This window comes from Podarcis pityusensis, assembly GCF_964106645.2.
Source record: "Podarcis pityusensis genome assembly, chromosome: 7".
NCBI lineage: Eukaryota > Metazoa > Chordata > Lepidosauria > Squamata > Lacertidae > Podarcis > Podarcis pityusensis.
Genome location: NC_138031.1, coordinates 37,533,579 through 37,560,022, shown reverse-complemented (window position 1 = coordinate 37,560,022; position 26,444 = coordinate 37,533,579). Strand labels below are relative to the sequence as shown.

General features: G+C 39.4%; 1 protein-coding gene across 3 annotated transcripts in view; it reads right to left on the bottom strand.

Annotated features, from left to right (window-relative positions):
• TOX (thymocyte selection associated high mobility group box) overlaps window positions 1-26,444 on the bottom strand; it is a 187,567-nt gene that overhangs the window by 13,605 nt on the left and 147,518 nt on the right. For all 3 annotated transcript variants that reach the window (XM_081013452.1, XM_081013453.1, XM_081013454.1), the window contains 3 exons: window positions 25,102-25,380; window positions 20,059-20,289; window positions 3,813-3,893 (listed from right to left, as the gene is read on the bottom strand). In XM_081013452.1, coding sequence (XP_080869578.1) covers window positions 3,813-3,893; window positions 20,059-20,289; window positions 25,102-25,380 — 591 coding nt within the window. The remainder of the gene's footprint in view (window positions 1-3,812; window positions 3,894-20,058; window positions 20,290-25,101; window positions 25,381-26,444) is intronic.

Genomic DNA, 26,444 nt, shown 5'->3' with positions numbered 1-26,444 from the left:
AAAAGAAACTTTTTGGAACCATCAGTGGATAACTGTGTTTCCTAATAACTTCCATATAACATATATATATTTAAAAGTTTATTTACATCAGTTTTCCCCACAGTCATTTCATCAGAGCTGACTTATAAACTAGATGTGCTCACATAAATGCAGCAAAGAGCAAGAGATTAACTCCCCCGGGGCTTGCCAGTGGATATGTACCTGAATAATAATTCATCTCTTAGGGAGAAGTTGAATGAATAACTAGTGGAAGGTGAAACATGCCAGGGAAAAAAAGAGAGAGATAAAATGTTCCTTTGAAAGAAGGCAGTACTATGTCAAAACAAGAGTTGGAAGATGCATATATGCCCTTATTCTATAACCTCCATGTCACATTTCCTCCATTTACAAGTCAAAATAAGTTTAACGTTACTCCAGGCACTCTGGGGTCACTGGAGCCTGTGAAGAACCATTTGTATTCCTTTTGATGTATGCACCATCACCACCAATCAGCCAATATGCACATTACAGAAATTGGTTCATTATGCGCAATGATATACAATGAAAAAGATGATAACTTCATTTGCCCAAGTCAAGCTGTAGTAATGATGGCAACAAAAACGTATTTTCTCCAGTAAACTGAGCAAAATTAAATGGAAATGATAAAGGGAATTCAATTCTCGGCGCATAGGTAAGAATATGCGTTCCACCTGCACCCAATGTGATATACTACTCCACTTGCACATAGAAAACCCAAACACAAGGCAATAGATTTAAAATGTAGCTCTCTCTTTTATTATTATTATTATTATTATTATTATTATTATGGTGGCATAAAAGAAATGTTGGACCATACTGAGGGGGAGTCATTTTCTTTCTCAATGTGAAGGGTTTTAACGTTCTCTAAAGCTCTCTTAAACTGAGTGGGGATTGACTAATAGCATTGTTCCACTGTTCCGGTGTTATGTACCCCACTAGGGTGGGGAACCTTCTTCAGCCTTAGAACTGCATTCCCTCAAATGCAACCATATTGGTGGGGTGGAGGCATGCACTTGTGGTGGGTGTGGCAAAATATGTGTGGTCAGACACACTCCACTCTCCATACAGGCAAGCAAGAGTAATTATCACATTCTAGCCACGTAAAAACACTAGAAGAGGAAACAGGTGAGGTTCAGTGAAGAGTGCAGCTTGGCCTGGGCAGAGTCTCAGGGGCTAGATCAGGATTCCTCAACCTCAGCCCTCCAGATGTTTTGAGACTACAATTCCCATCATCCCTGACCACTGGTCCTGCTAGCTAGGGATCATGAGAGTTGTAGGCCCAAAACATCTTGAGGGCTGAGGTTGAGGAAGCCTGGGCTAGAGATAGAATTACCAGCCTGCCTGGTTGGGTTGGAGGTTAATTCTTCTCTGAGGAAGTTGGACGAGATGACCCCTCTATGATCCTAGACCCCTGCCTCTTTAGGCTGCAGCCAGCAATGGAGGGCTGGAGAAAAAGCAGGGAGTGGTGATGGTAGAGAGGAGATGGGGCCAAGAATCCAGAGTACCAGAGCTGGGAAGTGACAGATTAAGGATGCTGGGACCCAGGCATTGGAAGTGCAGCATCAGTGATGGTGTGAGGACGTTTGTTTGAAAGCTGAAAGGTTTTACCAGCTTAAGGGGAAAGACTTCAGTGGTTCAGAAAGTGAAACTTGTTACTAAATTTGGAAAGAAAGACCTGTCTGGTTTATTTGTTCTGTGTCTTTCAAAGACAGTCTAATATTTGTAAAGTGTTTAAAATATCTGTGCCAAGTCCTGGGATATCAGACTTGTAGACATGGACAGGCAGGCAGCTCTGGCAAAAGGGCAATCATAATAACAAAGTGCAAGACTTAATTAATTCATATTCTTTAGAGGACATATAGTAATATTTGCTTATATTTTTAGCTATCTAAATACTGTTATGATAATACCCTTTATTCAGGTTTCAATGGGGATTTTTATGTGTCTGCAGATTTGAATAACGATAGGGTTTTACAAGGAATGAAATTATCTACATACATGCTTTTATAAACACTGGTTGAGTTATATTTTTACCTGTTTATATCTTGGATCATCTCATATATCTATTTTCTTTTATTCATAATAATATATGTAGACTCTTATGTAAATATTTGAATAAACAGATTATAATATTTTTAAAAGAGTCTTGATGCCAGTTGGAGTGTGGACTCAACATCCTGCACCTGAGTCCCAAAGTAGCCCCCTAACAAATGTAGCTGTTCTCCAAAGGAGGAGGCGTAATGCCTAAATCGTTCATGAAATGAATGTTACATGTTAGATACTATATTTGATTGCATGTAGAAGGGGCCCCAGTTTGATCTAAATAGCACATTATATCTTTTGAAATAAAATAAGGCATGTTTTATATCCTAAGCTTCTAGAGCTGCCTCCATAAAATACTTTATAAATATCGACTCAACAGGTAAACTAACAGATCTACTATCAGCTTGAACACAAAAATGCCATGTTAAGCAATAAAAGTGCTTGTTTTTTAACATTCAAAATTGCAATTCACAGCATTTTAAATAAGGCTATACAATTTGCTATACAAACTACTAGCAAAAGTAGTAAAAGTTGCAACTAAGGGCAATGCAAAAGCTTAGTCAGTATTATAAATAATATCACAATCTGAATAGCATTATAAAAAAAGCTTTGTAATGTGATTTTTTACTTTATATATTTATTTCCACACACATCAAACAGCTTGACTGTAGCCCCATTAATTTCAATAATTCTAAGACAGGAGTGGGGAAAAGGCTTTGAGAAAAGCTCTAGCAAACATTGTAATATATTTAATGGAGACTAATGTACATTTGTATCATCAATTCCAAGTGAACAGTGGTCACCTTTTGGCAACTGGTAATCCTAACAAATAAAATAAAATAAATCTAGAGTATTGAAATATCAAATTTTAGACTCATCAGCATGAAAACACTTCTCATTTCAAGCCACTGTAGTTGAATATGTAGGACTTTCAAATATGTTGTTAAGACTTGCTGCACCAGCATACGGATGCTTACAATGGGTTACTTAGATAAAGGATAACATATAGGTACATTTATTTGGGGGGGGGGAGAGAAAAAAGAGAGAGAGAGAGGAGAAAAATGGATTGGATCCAAACTGGAAACACAGCTTCTCTTGTACACCAATCCTTCTCTATATACCCTCTGCACCCCGACTCCTGAAGGTCAAGGAACCCTTTGGAACAGCATTGGAAAAGGCGCAGAGGGATGCAGCAGGAGGAAGGTATTGGCAGAAACTGAAGGGTGGAGAAGCTACCTTGCCTTTTCAAAAGTGGCTTTTCCATTAGTACAAGGCACTAATCCAAGCCCATGCCATGTACAACTAGTCCATTTGTCACCTACAAGGTGGTGATCATGTTGTACAAGTACACGCAAACTACTGGAAATCAAAACAGCCAGTTACTGGTTGCGGTCCAACTTTCCATTGGCAGACGTAAGATTTATCAATAGTCAATTTTATATTTCATTTGCGGTCCTGCTCATGCCTCTAAGCTATGGAAATGAAAGGGGGATAGGGTTTGCCATCTAGCATAAACAAACAGCTGTTTGTATTAAGCAGCAATTCCCAGAATTAACTTAAAAGCTTAGAGAAGCAATAATTGTTGTTTACATATTAAGCAGCTGGACAATAAAAAAATATGGCTGGAACACCTATAATCCATCCAATGCCTATTTATTTATTTATTTATTTATTATTAAGGTTTACACCCGGCCATTAAAAAAACAACTTATCAGGGTGACTTTCAATATTAAATATTAAAAACATGTTACCTTGGATACAAGGCTTGCTCTGTATGCAGCTAACTGCTTCAGATATTCCTTCTTTGCAGCTTCAGTTTTCTTTTTATACACCTGAAAAAGAAGGAAGAGTGGCAAATCAGCAACTAGGCTTGTTGGGCTATAAATTAAAATATCATAACCTGCAATATTTACACAACAGCAGCAAACTTCCCTATTCTCTTTATCTTTTTTACCTTGCAAACTTTTGCTTGTTTGTTAACTAAGCAAGCAAGATAGCAATTGAGATGTGAAAAACAATGCTCAACACTATCCACATGACAAAAACACCATAATCCAATTAAAAAATAAAGCTAAAAAATGAATGGAGAGTGAATAATTGTTTTTTTTTAATGTGGTTGATCAAAGCTACTATATTTTGAGAATCTTTTATTACATTAGGATGAACATAATGTTCTCATATATTTTTGATGTATATTACATTCTGTATTATGTATGCTTTTGTAGTTCGCCTTGAGACATTTTATATTGTAAATGATGAATAAATGCAGTAAGAATAGTAATATGCAATTAGGATTAGTTTGGTTTACTCAAACTCCGATTTTATGTTACTGTCATCTTGTAGAAGCTCCTTGAAATGTTTCCTGCATGGGAGGGGCTCTGTGGAGTGGCAAGAGTCACTTGGGCTGACCTACAGTTCACTCTGATCACTTGGAGCATGTATGTTTTCATGCCACAGATTCCTGGCAGTGGCTGGCACTGGTATATGGCCATATAACCTGCCACAGTGAAGTATTTCCAGCAATTACTATATGGTGGTCTTTATGAAAGAACCTCTCTTGGGCTGACCCAAATTAAACAAGTCAGATCCTGACCACATTTAACCACACATTTAGTCCTACATAAATTTCTGGGACAGATTAGTCATGACTAAATGAAGTCCTATTGATCTCAAGGGGACTAATGTGTAACCAGCTTGGTCTGGATTCCATCCAATGAGATTGGGTATGACATGTTGACTTGCAAAGGCAAAGAGGGCAAAGTTCACCATGTCTCTGCACCTTCTTCTTTCAACTGTCAGAAAGATCAGGTCAGAACAGAACTAGCTGCCCTAAGAAATAATTTGCGCGGCCATTTTGAGATGCTAATTAAAAAGTGGTAAGATTATCACCTGAGGTACTCACTCATCTCCATAGAGTGGGTACTGCACTCATGTAATAAGGAAGCCATGTCTGTTGATCTATGGTAGCTATTTTGCATCATAAGTCACCTATCTTATAAAAATAGCAATAGGAGATGCTAATGTCAGAATGAGAAACATCTCCAATCTAATTACAAACTTGCAAATCGTAATACTGAAGTTATCTGTGCCAATTTATGTTGGAACTTAGTCATGGCTATCTCCTGGTTGATTTTCATTTATTGGCATTATCAACATGTAGGACCTACAACAAACCGTTGCAGTGTACAGAGCTCCTGATCAGTGATTCAGCCAGCCAGCAATGCCCTCCACCAGACTCCATTCCACTCCTTCTCCCATACATTCCTGTTTTTCTTCCACAATAGACAGTCAGCATTCTATGGCCAATAAGCTTTTTATTGTACCTTTGTAAATGTTTGTGTTTCTCAGAAACTCCATATTGTGTAGGGATATAGTGGTACCTCAGGTTACAGACGCTTCAGGTTATAGACACTTCAGGTTACAGACTCCGCTAACCCAGAAATAGTACCTCGGGTTAAGAACCTTGCTTCAGGATGAGAACATAAATCGCACGACGGCGGCGCAGTGGCAGCAGGAGGCCCCATTAGCTAAAGAGGTACCTCAGGTTAATAACAGTTTCAGGTTAAGAATGGACCTCCAGAACGAATTAAGTTCTTAACCCAAGGTACCACTGTATTGCCATTTTGGATATATAAGTCAGAACATTCACCTCTGAATGTCAGAAATAGAGTGAACTATTAATTATTATTAATATTTACTATTTCTACTAATATTACCATTTATGCACAGATTCTTACCGAGCTACATGGGCATACACAGAGCCAGAGAACTAAAGGACACCTGGTGGATAAAAAACCCTCAAGAGATCCAGCACTTAGCAGGCACTCATGACGCACAGAGTTTCTTTAAAGCAACAAAGACCATCTATGGGTCAATAAATCATGGCATTTGCCCCCTATCCTCAACAGATGGTACCACACTTCTAAAAGATAAGCTATTGCACGAGCTGGAAAGAACATTAACAGCATCTCCTTAACTGCAATTCCCCCATAGCTGCTGAAGTCTTCTCACAAATTCCGCAAAAACAAATTAGAGATGAGCTTGCAGTATCTCCAGATCTGGGAGAGTCGTGTACAACTATTAACCAATGAAAAACAACAAAGCCAGTGGACATGATGGGATGCCTGCCGAAGAGGGCAGAATTAAACATACACAACAACTTCACAAGCTCATCAAAAAAATCTGGGAGATCCCAGCAGACTTTAGGAATGCAAAAATTATCAATTTCTTTTTTTAGAAAGGTGATAGAACAGATTGTGGAAACTATTGAGGCATCTATTTATTAGCTGCAGCAAGCAAAATTCTGGCAAGGATCTTAGCAAACTATCTTCTAACAATATCTGAGGCTATGCTTCCTGAATCCCAAAATGGTTTTCAACCTTCTAGGGGGAACAGTGGACATGATTTTCACCACTCGACAGCTACAAGAAAAATGTAGAGAGCAAAACCAACCCCTGTATATGATGTTTATTGACCTGACTAGGGCCCTCAACATTAAATTGTAATGCCCTGTGGACTCTCCTTCTGAAATTTGGCTGCCCAGATAAATTTGTGAACATCCTTCAGCTCCTCCATTATAATATGACAGCAACAATCGAAGATGGCTCTCAAAGCAAACCATTCACAGTGGGATCAGGTGTTAAACAGTGTTGTGTTATCGCCCCAACTCTATTTATTGCCATGATCCTAAATTTTGTAGAAGGAAAATTCCCCACCAGACTAGAAATCAAACAGATGGAAAGCTCTTTAATCTGAGTAGGCTGAAAGCAAAGAGTAAGGTTACTATAACTTCCATCATAGAATTTCAGTATGCTGATGACAACGTAGTGTGTGAACACTCAAAGGAAGACCTTCAAACCATCCTAAATATATTCGCAGAAGCTTATGAAAAGCTTTGGCCTATCTCTCAACATCCCAAAAACCAAAGTGCTGCACCAGCAAGCACAAAACAACCGCTCTGCAGCGCCACAAATCCAACTCACTGGTGTAACATTGGAAAGTGTCGATCATTTCTCCTACCTGGGCAGTTATCTTCACACAAGGGCCGACAATGATGCCAAAATCCAGAATCGCCTGAGCTCTGCGAATGCAGCTTTCTCTCAATTGAAGTATAGAGTGTTTGAGGACTGGGACATTCACAGGGAAACCAAAATGTTTGTTTACAAAGCTATTGTACTACCAACCTTACTATATGCTTGTGAAACATGGAGCACTTATAAATGCCATCTCCAACTCCTCGAAAGATTCCATCAACGGTGTCTCCGAAAAATTTAACATATCACTTGGGAAGACAAGCAAACTAATGCCAGTGTACTGGAAGATGCAAAGATCACCAGTGTTGAAGCAATGATTCTTCAACAACAACTTCATTAGACTGGTCATGTTGTTCAGATGCCTGATTATCGTCTTCCAAAGCAACTACTCTATTCCGAACTTAAAAATGGAAACTGTAATGCTGGTGGTCAACAAAGACTCTCTCAATGCAAATCTTAAAAAATGTAGTATAAGCACTGACAATTGGGAAACACTGGCCTGTGAGCACTCCAATTGGAGAACAGCCTTTACAAAAGGTGTCATGGATTTTGAAAATGCTCAAACTCAGGATGAAAAGGAGAAACGTGCTAAGACAAAGGCACGTTTGGCAAACCCTCACCATGATCAACTCCCATCTGGAAGCCTATGCCTCTACTGTGAAAGGATATGTGGATCCAGAATTCGCCTCTGCAGTCACTTACAGACTCACTGTTAAGACCGTGTTCATGGAAGACAATCTTACTTGGCTACAAGTGATCACCAAAGAAGAAGAACACATACATACTCCTAAGTAGATTTCTAAACTGCAAAATTATTTGTGAAGTGGTGCCACATTATTCCTATGAAATGTGCTTTATTTTATTCCATCAAAGCTGTGTTTTCAAGAGCATGCAGGTCCCTCTGATCTCTGCTGGGAAAACCCAGAGGTTGCTTAAAAGGATTAAAGATTTTGCATCCCAGGGAAACATAAGATCATAATGGAGAAACAGGCATCCTAGGATACTAAAGCTGTAAATATCGAGAGAGGAATAAATATAATAGATTGGTTCTAGCTGTGCAACGGCATGTGTGCATTCTTTTGCAATTTCTTCAGATTACAAAGCTGAGCTCATTTTGTTTCAGAAAGGATTTATAACAAGTTGCGTTTCTGAGTTGATTGTTTGTGGTTATTGCTAAAACGTATTGTTTGTTTCAAGGAAATGAAACACCCGTTAGCTGACAGGTTTTTCCCCTCCCCAGCAGCTAAAATTAAATTTGCCTGACCTGAAAGAAGAGGCAAGAATGCAAATTGCACTCTCTGTTTGAATACATCTGCATAATTGTGTTATTTCATTTTCAAAACAAAAAATAGAGCCCAATAAGAATAAAAGATCACGGAGATTTATTCCTGGCATTTCTCATTTTGTAAGTCCAATTAATGGTATTTCTATAGAGCTTTTTATGCAAGCATGATTATGGCACCCTATCATACAAACATAGTGCCATTTCCCCTATCCAGTCATGCACAGTCTTAGGTGCTAAGCATTTCTAAGCACCTTCTGGGTTTCTTTTAAGATTGTGGTGCAATAAAACTAGTCTTAGTCTTATAGTTTAAACAGGACAACCGTGACAGGAAAATATTATGACTAAAGTGGAATAATCCTGTAGACACATGGTAGGCTCAAGTCCCAAGATTCAAATATCATGTGAAAACTCACATTTTACCACACATTTTATTTTGATACGGGTGCCAACATTCACAATAAAGGGCTATTGACTATGCAGAGTTCAGTTTTGATTGTACTTCCGTGTGGTTTTTAATTGAAGGAAGTTAAAAAAAACAACTGTTGGGTATCAGGGGCCTGACAGTAACTGCATTAGAAATTAAGACTGGGGAAGCCGTCTCCATTTAGCTATATCCATGTACTGCAAGCATTAATAAAACATAAAGACACGAGAAGACCAAAGGCTGATCTAGTCCACCATCCCATTTCCCACAATGGCCACTCAGATACTTATGGAAAGCCCAACAGCAGGATATGAGCTCTGTATTGCTTTGCAACTGCAGTTTCCCTGCAACTGGTACGCAGAGGCATATTGCCTCTAATGCTGATGGTAATATACAGCTGTCACATCACGTAGCCCAGTTTGAAAGCAGCTTAGTTTGGTGGCCATTACTTCATCTTCTGGAAGAAAATTAATTATGAGCTGTGCAGAGAAGTACTTTGTGACTCGTGGTCGATCCTACCTCATTGCATTAGCTAGATCTTGCTTAGTGTCCTTATACAGTGTCCTTAAACAAATAATTGATTTCACAAGTGCTTTCTTGTCTTTAAGCAACTATGATGGACAGATACATACTAAGTTAGATGAACTAGATCCAAGTAGTTTCAATGGGAATTACAACTTTCCCCATTGATTTCAGCTAATTTAGCCTGGATCAAACCTCAAATCTGTACAGCAAAAATGAATGTTAGAAGTTAGAAATGAATAGTTAAAATTTTTGGATTACGTTCTGAAAAGGCTCAATTCAAATATAAACTTGGGTGCTTTAACTAGTGTAACAACCAATTAGCTGTTAAAGTTGCTGAGGAAATATATGAACCAGAAGATTTAGATCACTAGTAGTTTGAATCACGATTCACACTGTTCTGATTTAATCCAATTTACCTTAAGGTAAAGGTAAAGGGACCCCTGACCATTAGGTCCAGTCGTGACTGACTCTGGGGTCGCGGCGCTCATCTCGCTTTATTGGCCGAGGGAGCCAGCGTACAGCTTCCAGGTCATGTGGCCAGCATGACTAAGCCGCTTCTGGCGAACCAGAGCAGCGCACGGAAACACCGTTTACCTTCCCGCCAGAGCGGTACCTATTTATCTACTTGCACTTTGACGTGCTTTTGAACTGCTAGGTTGGCAGGAGCAGGGACCGAGCAACGGGAGCTCACTCCATCGCGGGGATTCGAACTGCTGACCTTCTGATTGGCAAGTCCTAGGTTCTGTGGTTTAACCCATAGCGCCACCCGCGTCCCCACCAATTCACCTTAACCCTCCCCAAACAATTCCCTTCTGGAGCATAGTTCCTCTTGGCAGGCTAAACTATGTTATCCATGGATACAACAGTAGAATCAACTGCGTTTAGGGCTTACTAGGCCATTTTCAAGCACCTGGGTAAAGGTGAATTGAAGAATTTCTAGTGTTATGTCTGAGCTGTAGGTGGGAAGTGGTTGGCTGTATAGGCCCATCAAAGGTTTGGTATGTACAACCAATATTGACTAGAACACAAGTCTGAATGGGAATGCAGTCTGTTGGCAGCAAAAGCCAGATCTTCACCTTTTGCGCCAGCCTCAGCATGCCCCATAGACTGCAGGCAGCTGGAGACACAAGATGGGTGGCAATTGCAGCACATAAAATACTTATGAAAGACAGTGTGTTCCACCCATATTCTTTTTGCAGATGCCAAATATTACAGCCCTTTAGGCATAAATTGTAGATTAAAAGACTTGTAGGTGAGAGATAATATTCAAAACTGCATTTTATCATTGTGAGAATGCCTCCTTCCACGTTTAGAGAGGGTAAGCACATCGATAGACAGGAGTGCCTGGCGTGCTCTGGTCCATGGGGTCACGAAGAGTCGGACATAACTAAACGACTAAACAACAACAAAGCACAACCATGGCCCATTAGTGTTGTAAAAAATAGAGAATTGGAAAGACAACTAGTTAAGGGCAACCTAAACACTTGTTGTTCTTCTCTTACTACATATGGAGTTCAAGCAGCCTCCTGTTTTTGTTTATCATATTACTCAGAAGCATGAAAGTGAATACATAAGTTATTTGTGCTGCTTCTTTTTATGTGCTAGGCTAGATGTTTTGCTTTTAATATTTAGTTGCAAGTCACTTTGGGTTGCCTTGGGCAAGATAAAGCGACTAACTACTACTACTACTACTGTACTACTAATTTTAACGAACATAAAATGTAGCTCCTAGTCATTCCACATGCTGCAAGTGGGAAGGATTGGGAGTTTTTTTTGGGGGGGGGTGTAAAATCATTTCTCAACATGAAGGAAAATCTGTTGAATCTTGTAGTTCTTCACTACAACTACTCAGGTTTTCTGGAAGGCTTCAAATCTCTCTCTCTCCCTCCTGACCTTTCTCTGAGTGGTTTTTGTGGAGAAATTTTGTTATGTAGCTTTGGGCTAACACTCTTAAATCAGGGAAGTGGAACCTGTGCTCCTCCAAATTTTGTTGCACTCTTAACTCCCATCAGCTCTAGCCGACATGGTCAATGGTCAGGGGTGATGGGAGTGGTAGCCCAGCAACATCTGAAGGGCCACAGGTTTCCCATTAGGGTCATTGATTGTTAGGATTTGAGATCCATATTCTATATTTGAGATCTATATTCTATATCTATATTCTATTTAGATCTCAAATCCTAACAATCACTGCGGGAGGCAGTGGAAGACAGAAGTGCCTGGCGTGCTCTGCTCCATGGGGTCACGAAGAGTCGGATATGACTAAACGACTAAACAACAACAACAACAACAACAAATTCTGTTTTGGGGATAAGCTGGGCACTACATAAAAACCATAACCACATGCACTGCAACTATATACAGTGGTACCTTGGGATGCGAATGGGATCCGTTCCGGAGCCCCGTTCGCATCCTGAATGGAACGTAAGATGCGAAGGCGCATCCGTGCGTGCACGGGTCACACTTTGCCGCTTCTGTGCATGTGTGCGACGTCATTTTGAGTGTCTGTGCATGCATGAGCGGCGAAACCCGTAAGTAATGCACTCCATTACTTCTGGGTTGCCATGGAGCGCAACCCGAAAGCGCTCAACCTGAAGCACATTCAACCCAAGTTATGACTGTATACTATAATCACATGCTCACACATTATCTGCTGCCCCTCCCATGAATATGATTTAAAAAAAATAAAAAAACCTTTACTTTTGTTTCCCTGACCCCCCAAGCCTAATTTTGTGTGTGTGTTTAATTATTCTGGAAAGTTCAGCTACGGAGGAAGAATTCATCCTTCCCATCTTTAATCTTCAAGAATATGGGGGAGGGGGGCGCAGGCAGGGAAGCTTTCAACTGGAGCCAATGGAAGGCTTTTTCAAGCCGCACTGCAGCAGCAGAGATACATTTTAAGGGGATATAGCTGAAAAGGGAAGGGTTAACACCCAGCTGCAACCCTCTGCTGATACACCTCCGCTCCCGAACCACAATAAGCTTTGGATTATTATTTTTAAGCCTCATTATGGTGAACCCTAGAATTAGGGCCTGGTGAAATGGAATATGAAGGCAGGACTCTTCTCCATGGGATCTCACCAGGACTCTCATGGGAAATTAAGCTGCAAGAAACTTTAAAAAAATTCAATTGATGTTCATGGTAAGTATGTTAAGACAAATCACGTTTCACTTATTGGTTCATACAATTTAACCATGCTTACTGCACTCGGTGAAGCTACTAAAAGTAGAGTCAGTGGTGGTGCCTTAAATGTGAGTTGACTAATGAACCTGATGGTGATTGATGGAGAAATTGCACAGCAGTCTCACAAAGAGCTGAATTCTCCACACGTCTATTCAACACAGAAATTTAATAGGACAATTTGGCTCTTACTCAGGCAACAACATGACTTTGGGGCTTCTTAAATACAGAGACTGTGTTTAAGGAAAGTCATCCAGGACAATACTATCTTTCTTGTAACCTCTTACTCTGCTACTACATTCAAATTCAGAGGGTTTGGCAAGCTTTCAAAGACAGCAGCCCCTCATGCCATGGCATTCTTGAGGGTTGTCCAAGTGCTAAGAGTGGATTTTCATGGGGCTGCAAAGGAAAGGGAGACATTTGGGGTAAGAAAGCCCATTCAATGAACTGGGCTCCACTCAGTTTATGGAACTGAAGAGTTTCCATAGGCTAGAGTTTCCAGGCAGTGTCCCATCAAGGCAATGTTTAGATCCAGGCTGGCAATCTTGCTCAATCTTGAGACTTATGTAGATAATTAATACACTCTATATTGGATATATTATGATCAATAAACTAGAAGGTATTGAGGCTAAATATTATACTTGCTGTGTATTGAAGGAACATATTAAGAAGTCAATACATAATTTTAAAAAGGAGATAAATGCTCATTTTAATAAACACATTACTTCATAGCAAGAATCAGCAAGTGGTTTGTTGATAGCACCAGGATTTTGCATCAATGGTGTTGGGGTGTAGGAAGTTTCAGACAGCCTAAACATAACATGCTTATAATAATAATTTATTATTTATACCCTACCCATCTGGCTGGGTTTCCCCAGACACTCTGGGCGGCTCCCAAATGAATATTAAAAACACAATACAGCATTAAACATTAAAAACTTCCCTAAACTTAAATGTGTCATCTTTCATGGAAACTTATTACAAGTGGAAAGAGTTAACTGTATTTTGATAGACATTTGAAAGAAATATGAAAACAAATCTCAAATGTAATTGTGCAAAATTGCTGATAATTTTCAGTCTATGAATCCTCTTGTAGATGTTGAAATCTGACTCCCACAGAAATTATTGGGAACATCACACAGGACTCAGTGGGAACAAACTTAGTTTGCATAGACTTCAGTGTTCCTATTTAGGTAAATATGCTAGTATCTCACCATCAGTTGACATATTTTATCAAGCTACTTGGGTTGCAGTTCATTAAGCACAGTTGCATCCAAAGGAGTAGAAATCAATGAAGAAACCAAATGTCTAAAGTAAAGCAGTATGGCTGTTTTTGTATCTAAATGAATGCCGTTTTAAAAAAGTGGTTTATTAAACTATTTTATCAGAAAGAGGTCTTATTGAAACAAAATATAAACAAATGATACAGCTTCCTCTTGCCCACTTTTCTGTGATTGCCTCTTCCACTGCAACCTCTCATGCCAGGCCCTTCCTGATGTATGGACAAGAGGGATGCAAGACTTTTCAGGGCTGGGGTATGCTGGCCTGGGAGGGAGTGAGAAAACATATCACACAAACAGATTTCAATTCACACAATGTTTGGACACAACTCATTCTTATTTCCTGTGTGAGTGTGTGAGAAGATACAATGCTTTCATTCTATGAGCAATAAAAATAATAATTAAATGTGTTGATGATGAATAAAAAAATGAATAAATGTCCTGGAAATGAATATTCATAGTTAAAACTATGACTGCTGTGTCACGTGTCTGGCTGGTTTTTACTAACACTATGCTTTACTGTAGTTTATTTTGGTGCTGGTTCTTAGGCTTTTAGTATTATGACATTGGTATTCTTAAATGGTTTTGCTTACAACTTAGGCTCTGCACACCAATATCTTTCCTTGGTCTTTCAGGCTCAATCCAGATGATTAGAGGATGATAACTCACACAGTTTTCTTGGTCCTGTTTTGCTGTCTGAGCCTTAACTGTATTGCTAGAGGAATCGCCCTGTGAATTTATCTATGTCTGAACATCAGTAGCTGGCTTTGGAGAGCTTGATCCAACACAAGGTAGCCTTAGCTCTGGTCATAAACCATAAGGTGTTTTTTTATAATTGATTTTGCATGATATTTAAAAATGAAATGGATTAAATATATTAAAAATTTAAAGAATACTATAAAATACAACGGATTAATAATATATTAAAATATTAAAAACTATTTTAAAATAGTGTTTAAAAATTCTGCTATATGTGCTATTTACCTGCATGTGTGGGAGCAGGGCTGCAGAGACAGGTGTTGTGAGGCAGGGAACAGGTTGTTTGTGCCCAAAGATTGGTGACCCCACATCTAACCAACGCACCACACTGTCATATCCCATAACGAAATGAGTAAGCATTACATATAGCCTCCACCAGAAGGTCAAAGCATCTATTTTCAGCACTTGCTGTACCTCCAGCCACTTTTAAAATTTGGCACATTCATAGACCTCATCAGGAAAACCATATGACAAATTTCAAGTCATTGACTCAACAGGTTGTCATTGTTACAAAATATAGAATAATATATAGAAAAATAATGAATGGGGTTTACCCCCCCCCCCCATTATACTTGTTTCAACTAAAGGTGCATTCCTGTACTCCTTAATCCATCAATATGAGCATGTTTTCAGGTTGCATGTGTTTACGCAATATGAGAAATGTTTAGTAGCCATGTTTCAAACCCTTGTAAGCTTTCCGTTTTGGTAAAGAAAAAGCAGACAGCAACACCAACGTTGACAGTATCATCAAAATGCTTTTGATTTCCTTAAGTATTGGCAGGATAAAATCTGAGTTTCATCCAATGATACAGAATAAGCTGCAGCATTTGTCTAGTGGGTGTTTGAACATCAGCGAGGAGTAAATGATTTGATTTTGTGGGCTCAGAGGATTTGTCAGCTGCCTCAGAAGTATAATTCTAGCTCTTCATATCCCTGCTGCTTCTAATTTAGCAGGACAGGCTCATAATTGAAGCAAATTAACTATTTACACTTGCCACTTCTACCAGGGGGAAAGAGGACATATCAGCAGGAAAGACTGAGTGGGAAATTAAATCCTTCCCACTTGTGTCAGATCTGCCCTTATATAAACACATTAACAGTAATTTCATGAGGCGTCAAACATAGGAATAAATACTGAGGGATAAAATAATGAGGTGTTGCTATTGAGCTGAACTGTTGCAGCTAATATTACTGAGAACAAATTATGCAGCCTGTAAGAAAGCATATGTTACAGCACTCCAACAGTTCCCTGGCATGTCTTATCTGATCATTAAGCAGTGGGTCCCTAGGAACATAGACTGGTCTTCCTCCTACAAGGTCCAAGTACAAGGTTTAAATAAACATACACGTGAAAATGCACATATATTGGGACCAGGCCATTCCTGCTTTGACTCAACTGACAACAGTGGCATTACAAATAAGAGGTGAACTTTGCGCAGCACACTTTGGAGCGGCCATGCCATTCCATTTTTAGCATAATGGCATGTTTTACTGAGCTCTTTTGGCTGAAGCCATGAAGTCAGTTATATTAATGTAAACAAGAACATTTTGTTTGTAATTTGTTCATTCTATTATAGCTTCACTGGGTCTCCAATTAGGAATTTAAGTTTCATTTTACATTTACATCTGGTTTGGATTTAAGTTGTTGGTTTTTTTCTTAGACTCCCAGAATGGGGAAGAAAAATTACCTACACTGCCTTTTAACTCAGATTTCTGTCTGAAAGCCAAGGAAAGCTCCATTTATCACAATACTTTTAACTCTTAATTGCCACGTGCATGTTTTGCATGAGCAGAGAAAAATGGCCAGTGTAAGTTTACTTACAAAGAAACCAAAGGGGCATGCCAAGTGATGTGGAGGGGGAACAGAGGGCAACATTCCTAAAACCAAACCACAAGTGGCTAAAAGATTCAGTGGCAGAGCTTAGTACCCATGTCGTAAATATTTGCTGAAAAGAAATATAGGGATAAAGTGGTAGCAAGATGACCTAAGCCAGTCTTGTCTTGCTCAGAGATGTACATGGAAGATGCTAACACCATAAGAGTTGCAAGCAATATTTCTTTCACAAATAATGCGGGAAGTTTTTATTTTATTTTATTCATTTAAAGTATCTTTAGGCAGCTTGCCTGTCCAAACCAGTGTATAGATAAAACAAAAGATTAAAAGCCATAGAAAATTTAAAACACTGCAAATCAACACTTGAGTTTAAAAAATACAGAACAGGGGAGAACATAATTGTCAGACTGTCACTCAGCTAACAAACATCATGCCTGGAAGGGCAGTTGGAAAAGATTCCTTTTCAGGGCCTTCAGAAAAGCCAGCAGCCTAGAGATTTGGTGCAGGTCCAATAAGAAGAAATACCATAGTCATGGTACCACCACAGAAATGGACCTTTCTCTTGTGGCCACCCACTACTTACCATGGGGATGGGAACAGCAGGAAAGTCTACAAAACAGATCATAAGACATGGACAAGGAAATATGAGTGCAGGCAGTCAAATAAACAGCTTGCAGGGAAACAGCTTAGGCCCTTAAAGGTCAAAACCCATGGAATTGGTTCGGAAACCCACTGGTAACTAGTGCAGCTGATATAATAAAGTTGTCTAATAGTAGTCAGGCAGCTACATTCTGAACCAGCTGAAGTTTCTGAACCTCCTTCAAAGGCAGCCTCCAAGTAGAGCACTTTGCAGTAGTCTAGCCTGGACAGGACCAAAACATGGATTGCGGTGAAAAGTAATTATTGCCATATGAAAGCCCATCCAAAGGACCTGCAGTGCCCCCTTTGTTCAATCCTAGACTGGCCCATTAACAAAAATACTGCTGATCAACTTTGTATATTCCATGCTTAACTGATATAAGATTCTTCCCAGATCCTACATCCAGCAAGGATATACAAAGGCCACTCACATCTTGGTCTTGACAGATTGTCTTTTCCGAAGGAAAATATATTTCTGGAAAAGTTTTTGAGGCTTCTTGAAGTTCCATGATTCTATCATTTTAATGCTGGCCTTGGGAGAAGAGGGTGGGATATTAAGGAAGCCACAATTTATTTTGCTCCTGAGCTTTAGTCTGAACACAGCATGTACTTTAGAAGCCTGAAGCAAGCAACCACTCACATGATGCTGAAATATAATATATTCACATATTATAGGGAAAATCCTGTATTGAAATGGACAAATAGTCCATTCAAACCAGCATGTTACTTCAAGCAATAGACATTGCTGTATACATTAGAGTATTGAAGGGGGGGAATCCTTCCTTAATGCACCTGGACAAGCTATCCATTGCCCCAGTGTTTGGCCCACTAGCCAATTTAGTTGTCCTTATAAGCCACACATAAATAATAATGATAGCTAAGAAGAATAACCTTTCCCGACAGATTCCTAGGGCAAAATCTTGTTTTGTTGAAGATAATGCCAAAGTGGTCACTGACTTGAATTAGGCTTGAAGGTTTAAGACTTACATGACAATAGGTAGCAACTTTACAGATGGCTGTACTACATGTTCTTTAATGGAATACACATTGGTTTCTCTGCAATTCACAAAGAGAAACTGCCAAAGCCAAGTGATTAACACAGCTTTCCTTTAATAATTTGCATGCTCCCATATGCTAGTCAAATAAACACAGCTGGAAAATGAGAAACCCCTGGATGTTTCCGTCAATTAATGTAACATGTCTGGCAAATACTCAAAAGAAAATAATTGTATGCAACCATTTCTGTGTAAATTCTAAACAAGGGACAAATTTGTTCATCTCAGCTGACTGGCTTCTTGTTGTGAATTCCCTATAATGGGACAGGAGAAGGGTTGTTTTTTTAAGGGGTGGAGGGGAGTGTATTCCTAGTAGTTCTTGGGCTTCCAATACCTTCTGTCTTTTCAGATTGCAAGATCTCTGTTACCTCCCCCAGGGGAACTAAGGTGGGATATAGCCATGGCCTGAGGGTGGGGCAGCATTGTATGGTGGTGGTAGTGGAGGGGAATTAATTCTTTCTGTGAATGGTAACAGGGACCTTCTCCTGTTGCATTATGAAGTTGTGAGGAACCTGTGGCCCTATGAGTGGTGCTGGATTACAGCTCCTATCATCCCTGGCTGGGATGGGTCATGCTGGCTGGGGCTCATGGAAACATTTAAAATCATTTATAGCCTGCCCTTCACCATGCAGCCTCAAGTCGTGTTCCATTCAGCTTAAAACAACAAATAAGCCACACAGTACACAGCAAAACTCGACTAAAATTTTAGACTGTGTCAAAAAGCAAGCAGAACCAGCAGCAACAGTGCAGAGGGAATAGCTAAATAGCAGACATGTGGTCAAGAAATGCATTTTTCTTCTGTATATGGAAGATACTGTTTCTATTTTTTTTTTAAAAAAAATGGTATTAGGAGTCTAAAAATTGTTGTATTCCTTATCATTTGATTTCACAGGTCTCATTTATAGTTTCCCCTCACTATTTACTTGAAGAAAGTCCCAAAGTGGTTGGAAGAGATAATCAGGAGGAATATAAAGAAGTGCTGAGAGTTCCTTTTTGCATTTGTGTTAAAATAATACCCTCCCCACACCCATCTGAAATCACAGACTTTCACTTCTCTTTTCCACAGAAGGGCTGCATTACAAAGGTAGCTGCTAATTCTTTCAAGCCCAAGACATGGCCTGGGCCCTTCTAGACATCTTTTTATTATACAATAATTTCACAGTTACTGCAAAGTAATCCAGATATCTTTTCTTAAAGGCTTCTTTTGTGATGAGGAAATCACACTTTCCTACCACTTAAACAGAAACACATTGTCATTTGGGAAATGCAATTTTCTCAAACAATAGCCATTCCAAACGCTGTCTGGAATGGGACTGCATGTGTATCATGGGCGCCTATTACTTCTCTTCTGCCGACAAGGGCCCAGGCACACAACATATAGATATGTTAAAAACAGAATAACACTTTGCACATCAGTGTGCTACAGCAATCATATTCTGCTGGAGCCAGAAGAATATCAGATATTACTGGGAAGGGCTTCCTTTGATGGATGACTGGCACTGAGTAAAAGGAAATACAGGCTCTCCTATAAAAGAGCAAAGTGCATGGCCAGTCATATGGAAGGAACGTGCAGGCACTCCTTTGGTATGATCCCGTGGGAATTTTCAAACCAGCAAAGAAGGATAGGCTAGAAGAGGCAAGTCCTGAAAAGATCAACAGATCAGAATCAACTTCTAAGGTGGAATGTGCCCGAGATGAGCACCAAAATTGCAGCTGTTTGGTCATATCTGTGCCAAAAGTCTCCTAATATAACAGCAGTTGAATCTAGGCCCAGAGCTCGTGCAATCACAACAACACTGTCAAGATATAGGCAAGGATGCTAATGCAGCTGATCCAGTTTTCCTCTAGCAAGTTTTCCTTTTGTGGCTCATATTCTGATGTGGCACATTGATTCTCTTTGGAATCAAAGAAACACAGTAGCCAATAGACCCATTTCTAATGGAAAGTTAAATCAACTTAATATATGTATATGTGTATTGCTGTACCTGTTTTTGTTCTTCTCCCAAGCCATCCCACATGGAAGCGACAATTTTAGAAACTTCGCCAAAGGTAGCATTTGGGTTTTGGCCTTTGATGGCAGCTTGAGTATCTCGGAAAAATAATGCATAGGCAGAAACAGGTTTCTGTGGCTCATTAGGGTCCTTCTTCTTCTTCTTTTTGGGAGTTTTGGGCTTCTTTCCCATATCGGAGGCAGGTCTTTTTTCTCCCCCATTGATCTGCAAAGAAAGCAAAGACTATATTACAATACAAACTATCACGATCGTAGAGCAAACTAAATCCCCATTTCTCAACCAATATGCATCTGGGGTTCTGCTGGAAATTGTATTTTAATTAGAGTGCTTTTCATAATCCAAATTGTTGGCATCTTACATGATTTCATCTATAAAATGCATTTTAGGTATTTTTGGTTATGTAATCTTATTTTCATAATTTTATTATACATTTACAGTTTGCTTTCATTTCACTGCTGCATCTAAGTTCTGGCTTAGCTTTTCATCTTTTTCAAGTCTTACTGCTAATGGCATGACATCACTGCAAAGTGTTTCATAACACATTATACACTGGCTTATAGTTCAACCACTGGGGCAATCCATGTGCAGTAAAAGTTACATTTTATCTGATGGAGATTTCTTCCCTCCCTCTTTAGTACTGGCAGCAATTGTATGCATGCTTTAAAAAAAACCATAAGAATCAATGTGTCTTCCTCCTGATTTAATAGGGATGGGATTGGACATGCATTGTATATGATTGCAATTCATCTGTATCGAAAACCATGAAACTATTTTTGAAATCTTGTTTGTGTAACAGTATCTGAAGTTGGATACTTAAAAGAATCTCTATTATGTGGCTGCTGATCAACATAACTGTATGGCCAGGGGTATCATTTTTTTATCACTTTGCCTTTCAAGGTCAAATGTCTATTGTGCTTTTCCCTAGAGGTTCAGTTGCCAGACAAGAGAAGATAAAACAGCTTTATTAAAACTTTGATACTGGTGCTGGGGTAAGATAATTCCAACAATTCATTTAGAAGCACAATGTTATTTATGTTCTAAATGCCACTCCCACTGAAGCCAAGAAAGAATCAGAGAGCAAGTATAAAGATGGTGTTGCTGACAAATAGGGAAAATCTTCCATATAATTCTTCTTCAGATCTTCAAATATCAAAGGTTTAGTGAGAAGCTTTCGAGTTTTCCAAAAACATTTCATCAGACTGGATATTAAGGAAAGCAATGTGTGGGGTCGAGGGGGAGTGGGGAAGAGAGACAAAGCAAGCAAGCCAGCAAGCAAGCCAGCAAGCAAGCAAGCAAAAAGCTGGCTTAGACCATAAAGTCTGCAATGGTTGCAGTCTTAAAATGGTTGTCACTGTGGCCAATATTACACAGGCACTGTGAACTGTAAGCTAAGAAGCTGGGGCACACAGTTTTGTTGCTTCCAGTTTGCTTCACACTGGGGAAGGCATCATATGTAAACCTGGGATTGTGGTTTGTTGCTGTCTAAAACCAATAACCACAAACTGTCAACAAATATGAGTTAATTTTGGTGGGCGATCATGACTAGATAGAAACAAGTCATGATCCTGAGTTTGGACTAAGCCCCCCCCCCCCTTTCCTGGTTTGTTTGCCTGCTTGCATCAGAGGGGGAATGAAATGGAAGTAATCAAGCTGCATGCACAATATGGATTCTTAAACCAAATCTGTTTGCCTACCATTACCAAAAAGTGGGAGAAACCTCAGGAAAAAGAGCAAGGCTCATTCAGCTTAAATTTTGTTGTTTAAATCTTCCATCTTATGCCGCAAATTGATTACTTATGTAATAGCTGTTTCTGGTCTAATAGCAGCATTGTAGTGGAAAATATGCAAGCCTAACAATCTATCTGATGTGGCAGCTTTTCACCTGCTGGAAGGTTTTGGCCTGGGCAAGCACCCAAACATATGGTCTTTTTCAGCCCTTAGACTCATAAGAACATAAGAAACCTGTTGCCAAAGGCTCATCTGATCCAACATCCTGTTCTTACAGTGGCCAAACAGATGTCCATAGGAAGCACCATAAGCAGGTCGTGAGTGCAACAGCACTCTCTGCACTTGTGCTCACCAGCAACTGCTATTCAGAGGCATGCTGCCATCCAGAGTGCAGGTAGAACATAGCCACCTTACCTAGTTGTCACTGACAGCTTTATCTTCCATGAATTTGTCGTAATTCTTTTGGTCAATCCAAATTGGTGGCCATTACTACACCTTGGGGTAGAAGATTCCATAAACTGTCTGCCCCTAGCAGACTGTGGGAAGCAGCATTGGTGATGTAGTTGTTGCCCCACTGAAGCGAGTTGGGATTGTTCCCTAAATACCTAAGCAATAGAGTGCTTTCACAATTGTCAGGCTTCCATCTTCCCATGTACAACTCCAAAGCATTTCCCCTGCTGGAGTGGTCGTGTTCACACGGCAATGCATTATCATGCCAGAAATAGAGCACTAAGGGGAAATTCAACTTTTTCAAAAGCATCTAAATAAAATCTTACATATTTGGGTACAGTTATAACTCACTGCTTAGCCTTGTGAGTAACTTTTAATGTTCACAAAAGGTTAACTATGGAAACGGTTATTTGGCAAATTGAACATCTCTGAAGGAGTTTAAATGATCCATTGGCTTTGACTTGTTTCTCTACCACGCTGCAGAGTGAATATTCCTTGGGGAAATTCTCTTCTTTCTTTTCTTTTTTCTTTTTATAACGTGGAAATTAAAAAGAATTCCACAACTAATAACCTTGAAAATAATGGGGATGATGTTCTACCTTATGCTTACAAGCATCTAGCAGTTACACAGACTTTTCTGCTAACCACCAAAACAGAGACAGATGGGAAATAATTAAAAAAAATCCTCATACTTATTCTGCTAAGCATAGACTTGTGCTTCAAAATCCCTAGAGGTGTAGTTAGCTCATGGTAATCCACCTCCTGTCAGGCCTTATTGCTTAATTATAGTGATGTATTTAACTTATTTATCACAAGAAAGCAATAGTCTCTCACTTTAAAAATGTGTGTATTAACCATGTTGCACAAATAAAAGATCACAAGGATATATAGTAGAGGATTTAAGACTATCAAATAAGGCACATTGTTGATATCTAAATGTCCCCTGAGAAGTTAAGGAACGCCTATAAGCATATTTAAAATAAACTGCAATAGTTCCAAGGCCTTTAATGGCAGTAAGAGAGCTGTTTCGTTCACACTATCTCGCAGTAATCACCATAGTTTAAAATAGATTTTAATCAAGTACCATCTGCATAATAGACTGAACAAACAACATAAAATTCTACTTATAACTTACCATATAAAGTAAAAATGGTAAAGCTTCTGCTACATAAACAGAATAGGCTGCAGTAGTACTTTAGTGATCATGTTTCAGTTAGTTAACATTTGCTGTTTACAGTCCTCTCATTACTCTCTGTTCTCTAAATTCCATGAAATCCTTTCATAAGTGAAATTCAAACAACCATGCAACACACAGTCATCTGTCTAGTTAGGAATACGGATTTGTGATCATACAAAGCATCTAATGTGTCACAATTATAAATAGCAATACAGTGGTACCTCGGGTTAAGAACTTAATTCGTTCTGGAGGTCCGTTCTTAACCTGAAACTGTTCTTAACCTAAAGCACCACTTTAGCTAATGGAGCCTCCCGCTGCTGCCACTGCATGATTTCTGTTCTCATCCTGAAGCAAAGTTCTTAACCCGAGGTACTATTTCTGTGTTAGCGGAGTCTGTGACCTGAGGCGTCTGTAACCCGAGGTACCACTGCACCAGAAATATACATGTTTAATGAACCAATAGGATGAATTGTTACATTTAACTGGAAGACAGTACTCATTCAGAACATTTAAGTGGTCAAAATAAATGTGAAGAAAATGGGAAAAGTTACATTAAATAATCTCAAAGGTACAGAGAAGTGGCAACTGCAAAATTCTAGTTATTGCTAAGTCCTAAAGCTTCATTCATCACTAACAAAAATGAATGCAGCAGAATACTTTCTTCTAAGGACTGTGCTTCTAGGGAAAATCCCCAAAAAGGGAAATTTGGACAAAAGTGGGCTTGTATCCAGCTTTCCATAATTATCAACATTTGAGTCTCTCTCTCTCTCTCTCTGTGAAATTTAATTTTTCCGTAAAAATACTATTTTGTTGTTTGAGTTGTGGTTTAACAACTTAAGCTAATCAGGTAATAATAGTACTACAGTCATACCTTGGAAGTTGAATGGAATCCGTTCTGGAAGTCCGTTTGACTTTCAAAACATTTGAAAACCAAAGTGCGGCTTCTGATTGGCTACAGGAAGCTCCTCACGCCGCCACAACTGCATGTGGGCGATCCTCCGTTTGCAGCTAGAGCTGCGAGCAGAGGATCCCGGTGCCAGTGGCAAACCACTATGTATAGTGCATGTGCGGTGTTGTACGTAACGACGCAGCGCATGGGCTGTACATACCGGTTTGCTGGCGGCGCCGCTCCAGCGCTGTACGGACGGCGGTGGGATCCCTCTGTCGCCACTACAGCCGCATGTAGAGAATTCTCAGTTAGCGGCTGCAGCCGCGAGCAGAGGATCCCAGCACATAGCAACGCTGCACATGTGCCCTACGTAGTGTCGCCCCACCCCAAGTGTCACGATGCCTTCATTTGCCCCTGAGCTGGTGGCCATCATTACATATTGTTTGCATGAATTCACATTCCCTTTCTGTGCTATTCTCCTGTCCTCTTCTGCTTCTGTCAACATGTCCCCATGCTCTCATTCATTAAAACAAACACATTGTAAGAAAAATCTAGAATTCTTTCTTGCTGAACAGCTCTCCTGCCATACTTCTTACTCCCGACTTGAACCTCATCTTTCTTGTTAGCGCATTTCAGAAATATGCTGTTTTGATGGAAATAATTTCTAAACAATATCATACAACTGAATGAAATATTTACTATAGAACCGCTTACACTGTGATGTTCTGCTGGTTGCAAACCTTGAAAAACAAAAGTATGTTGCTAGTCATACCTTTGAAGTATCATCTCCTTCATCTTCATGAACTGAACTGGATGGTGAAGGAGTTGCAGACTTGCTTCCAGGAGGAGATGGGGAGTTATGTGGAACATTGTTTCCACCCATGTTCAAACCAAGCTGAGCACTTAGTTGTGATTGGTTAATGGTTGTCAGCTGACCATGTTGCAGCATTCCAGGCTGCCTCATATCTCCGGGTTGAACCCTTGGTCTCATGGCTGCTATCTGGGGGTGGGAACTATACTGAGCTCCTTCTGTATTCCGTAATTCTTGCATCTAAAAGAAAAAGGAGAATTTGTAAAGTGAGAGTGTATTATTATTATACCACTATTGAAAGTATTCTGTCTCATTAGGAGTTTGAAAATATTTTGCTTAACCTTTAAAACAGCACTGCAGCATTTAAGAACAACAGTGTTTAATAGCTCAGTGCTTAAGGAAATTCTAATGACTTCAGTGAAGAATATCCCTTCATGTATCATGCCTTGAAAAACACTCCAAGCACAGAAAAATTATGAGCTGCAATTGTATAATTAGATTTAAATCTTAACTTTTCCTAAATCAATGGGGTTTAAATATGAGGCCTGCAAAATTCTTCAGTAGATGGTATTGTAGTTCTAATATACCCCAAACTGCCTGAGGAACTATTCTGATTTCAAAAATGCTATCATTGAACTGACTAATCATAAATGAATGCAAAGAGCTTTAAAGTTCTGAACCCAACAAATTAATCCATTGCGTTATTTGGGTCACTGCTTTTAACCTTAATGGACTTCTGAATTTGTTTTTTTAATTCAAGCAATGAATCCAAATTTGCTGAGATGAGGAGTAATCAATGGACAATGAAGTGCTTTACTTCTCCAGAAGACAAATATACTTGTCCATGGATATCCCACAATGTCCTACTGTAATTCGCTGGCACAACTGACTTCTGAGCACGCAGCAGGCCCTCCTCTCCTGTCACCTCCAGAGCATATTCTGTGGGCACGCAGGGGAAGAAAGGAAACAAGTCCTGTTGTACCAGTGAAACTCTGCTGGCACAGCATTGGACACAACCCTAGAAGTTCTAGGAGATCCAAGTAAACAAATTGGTGATGTAAGTGATGATAGAAGTGCTTCTGTATTTGACTATATGAGGATAGAAGACTGGAAATTGTAAATGTATTTATTTTCAAGTGTTGCACAATACAGAACAGCTCTAGATATTTAATGAAGAGGCACAGTCTGGAAGTCTGCCCAACATATATAGCAGAAAGTAGTAATGTCAGTCTAATCATAAACTAATTATTGCAAATAATTAAATTTTCTCTCAGATTTATATTTTATCATAACATTTAAATTCC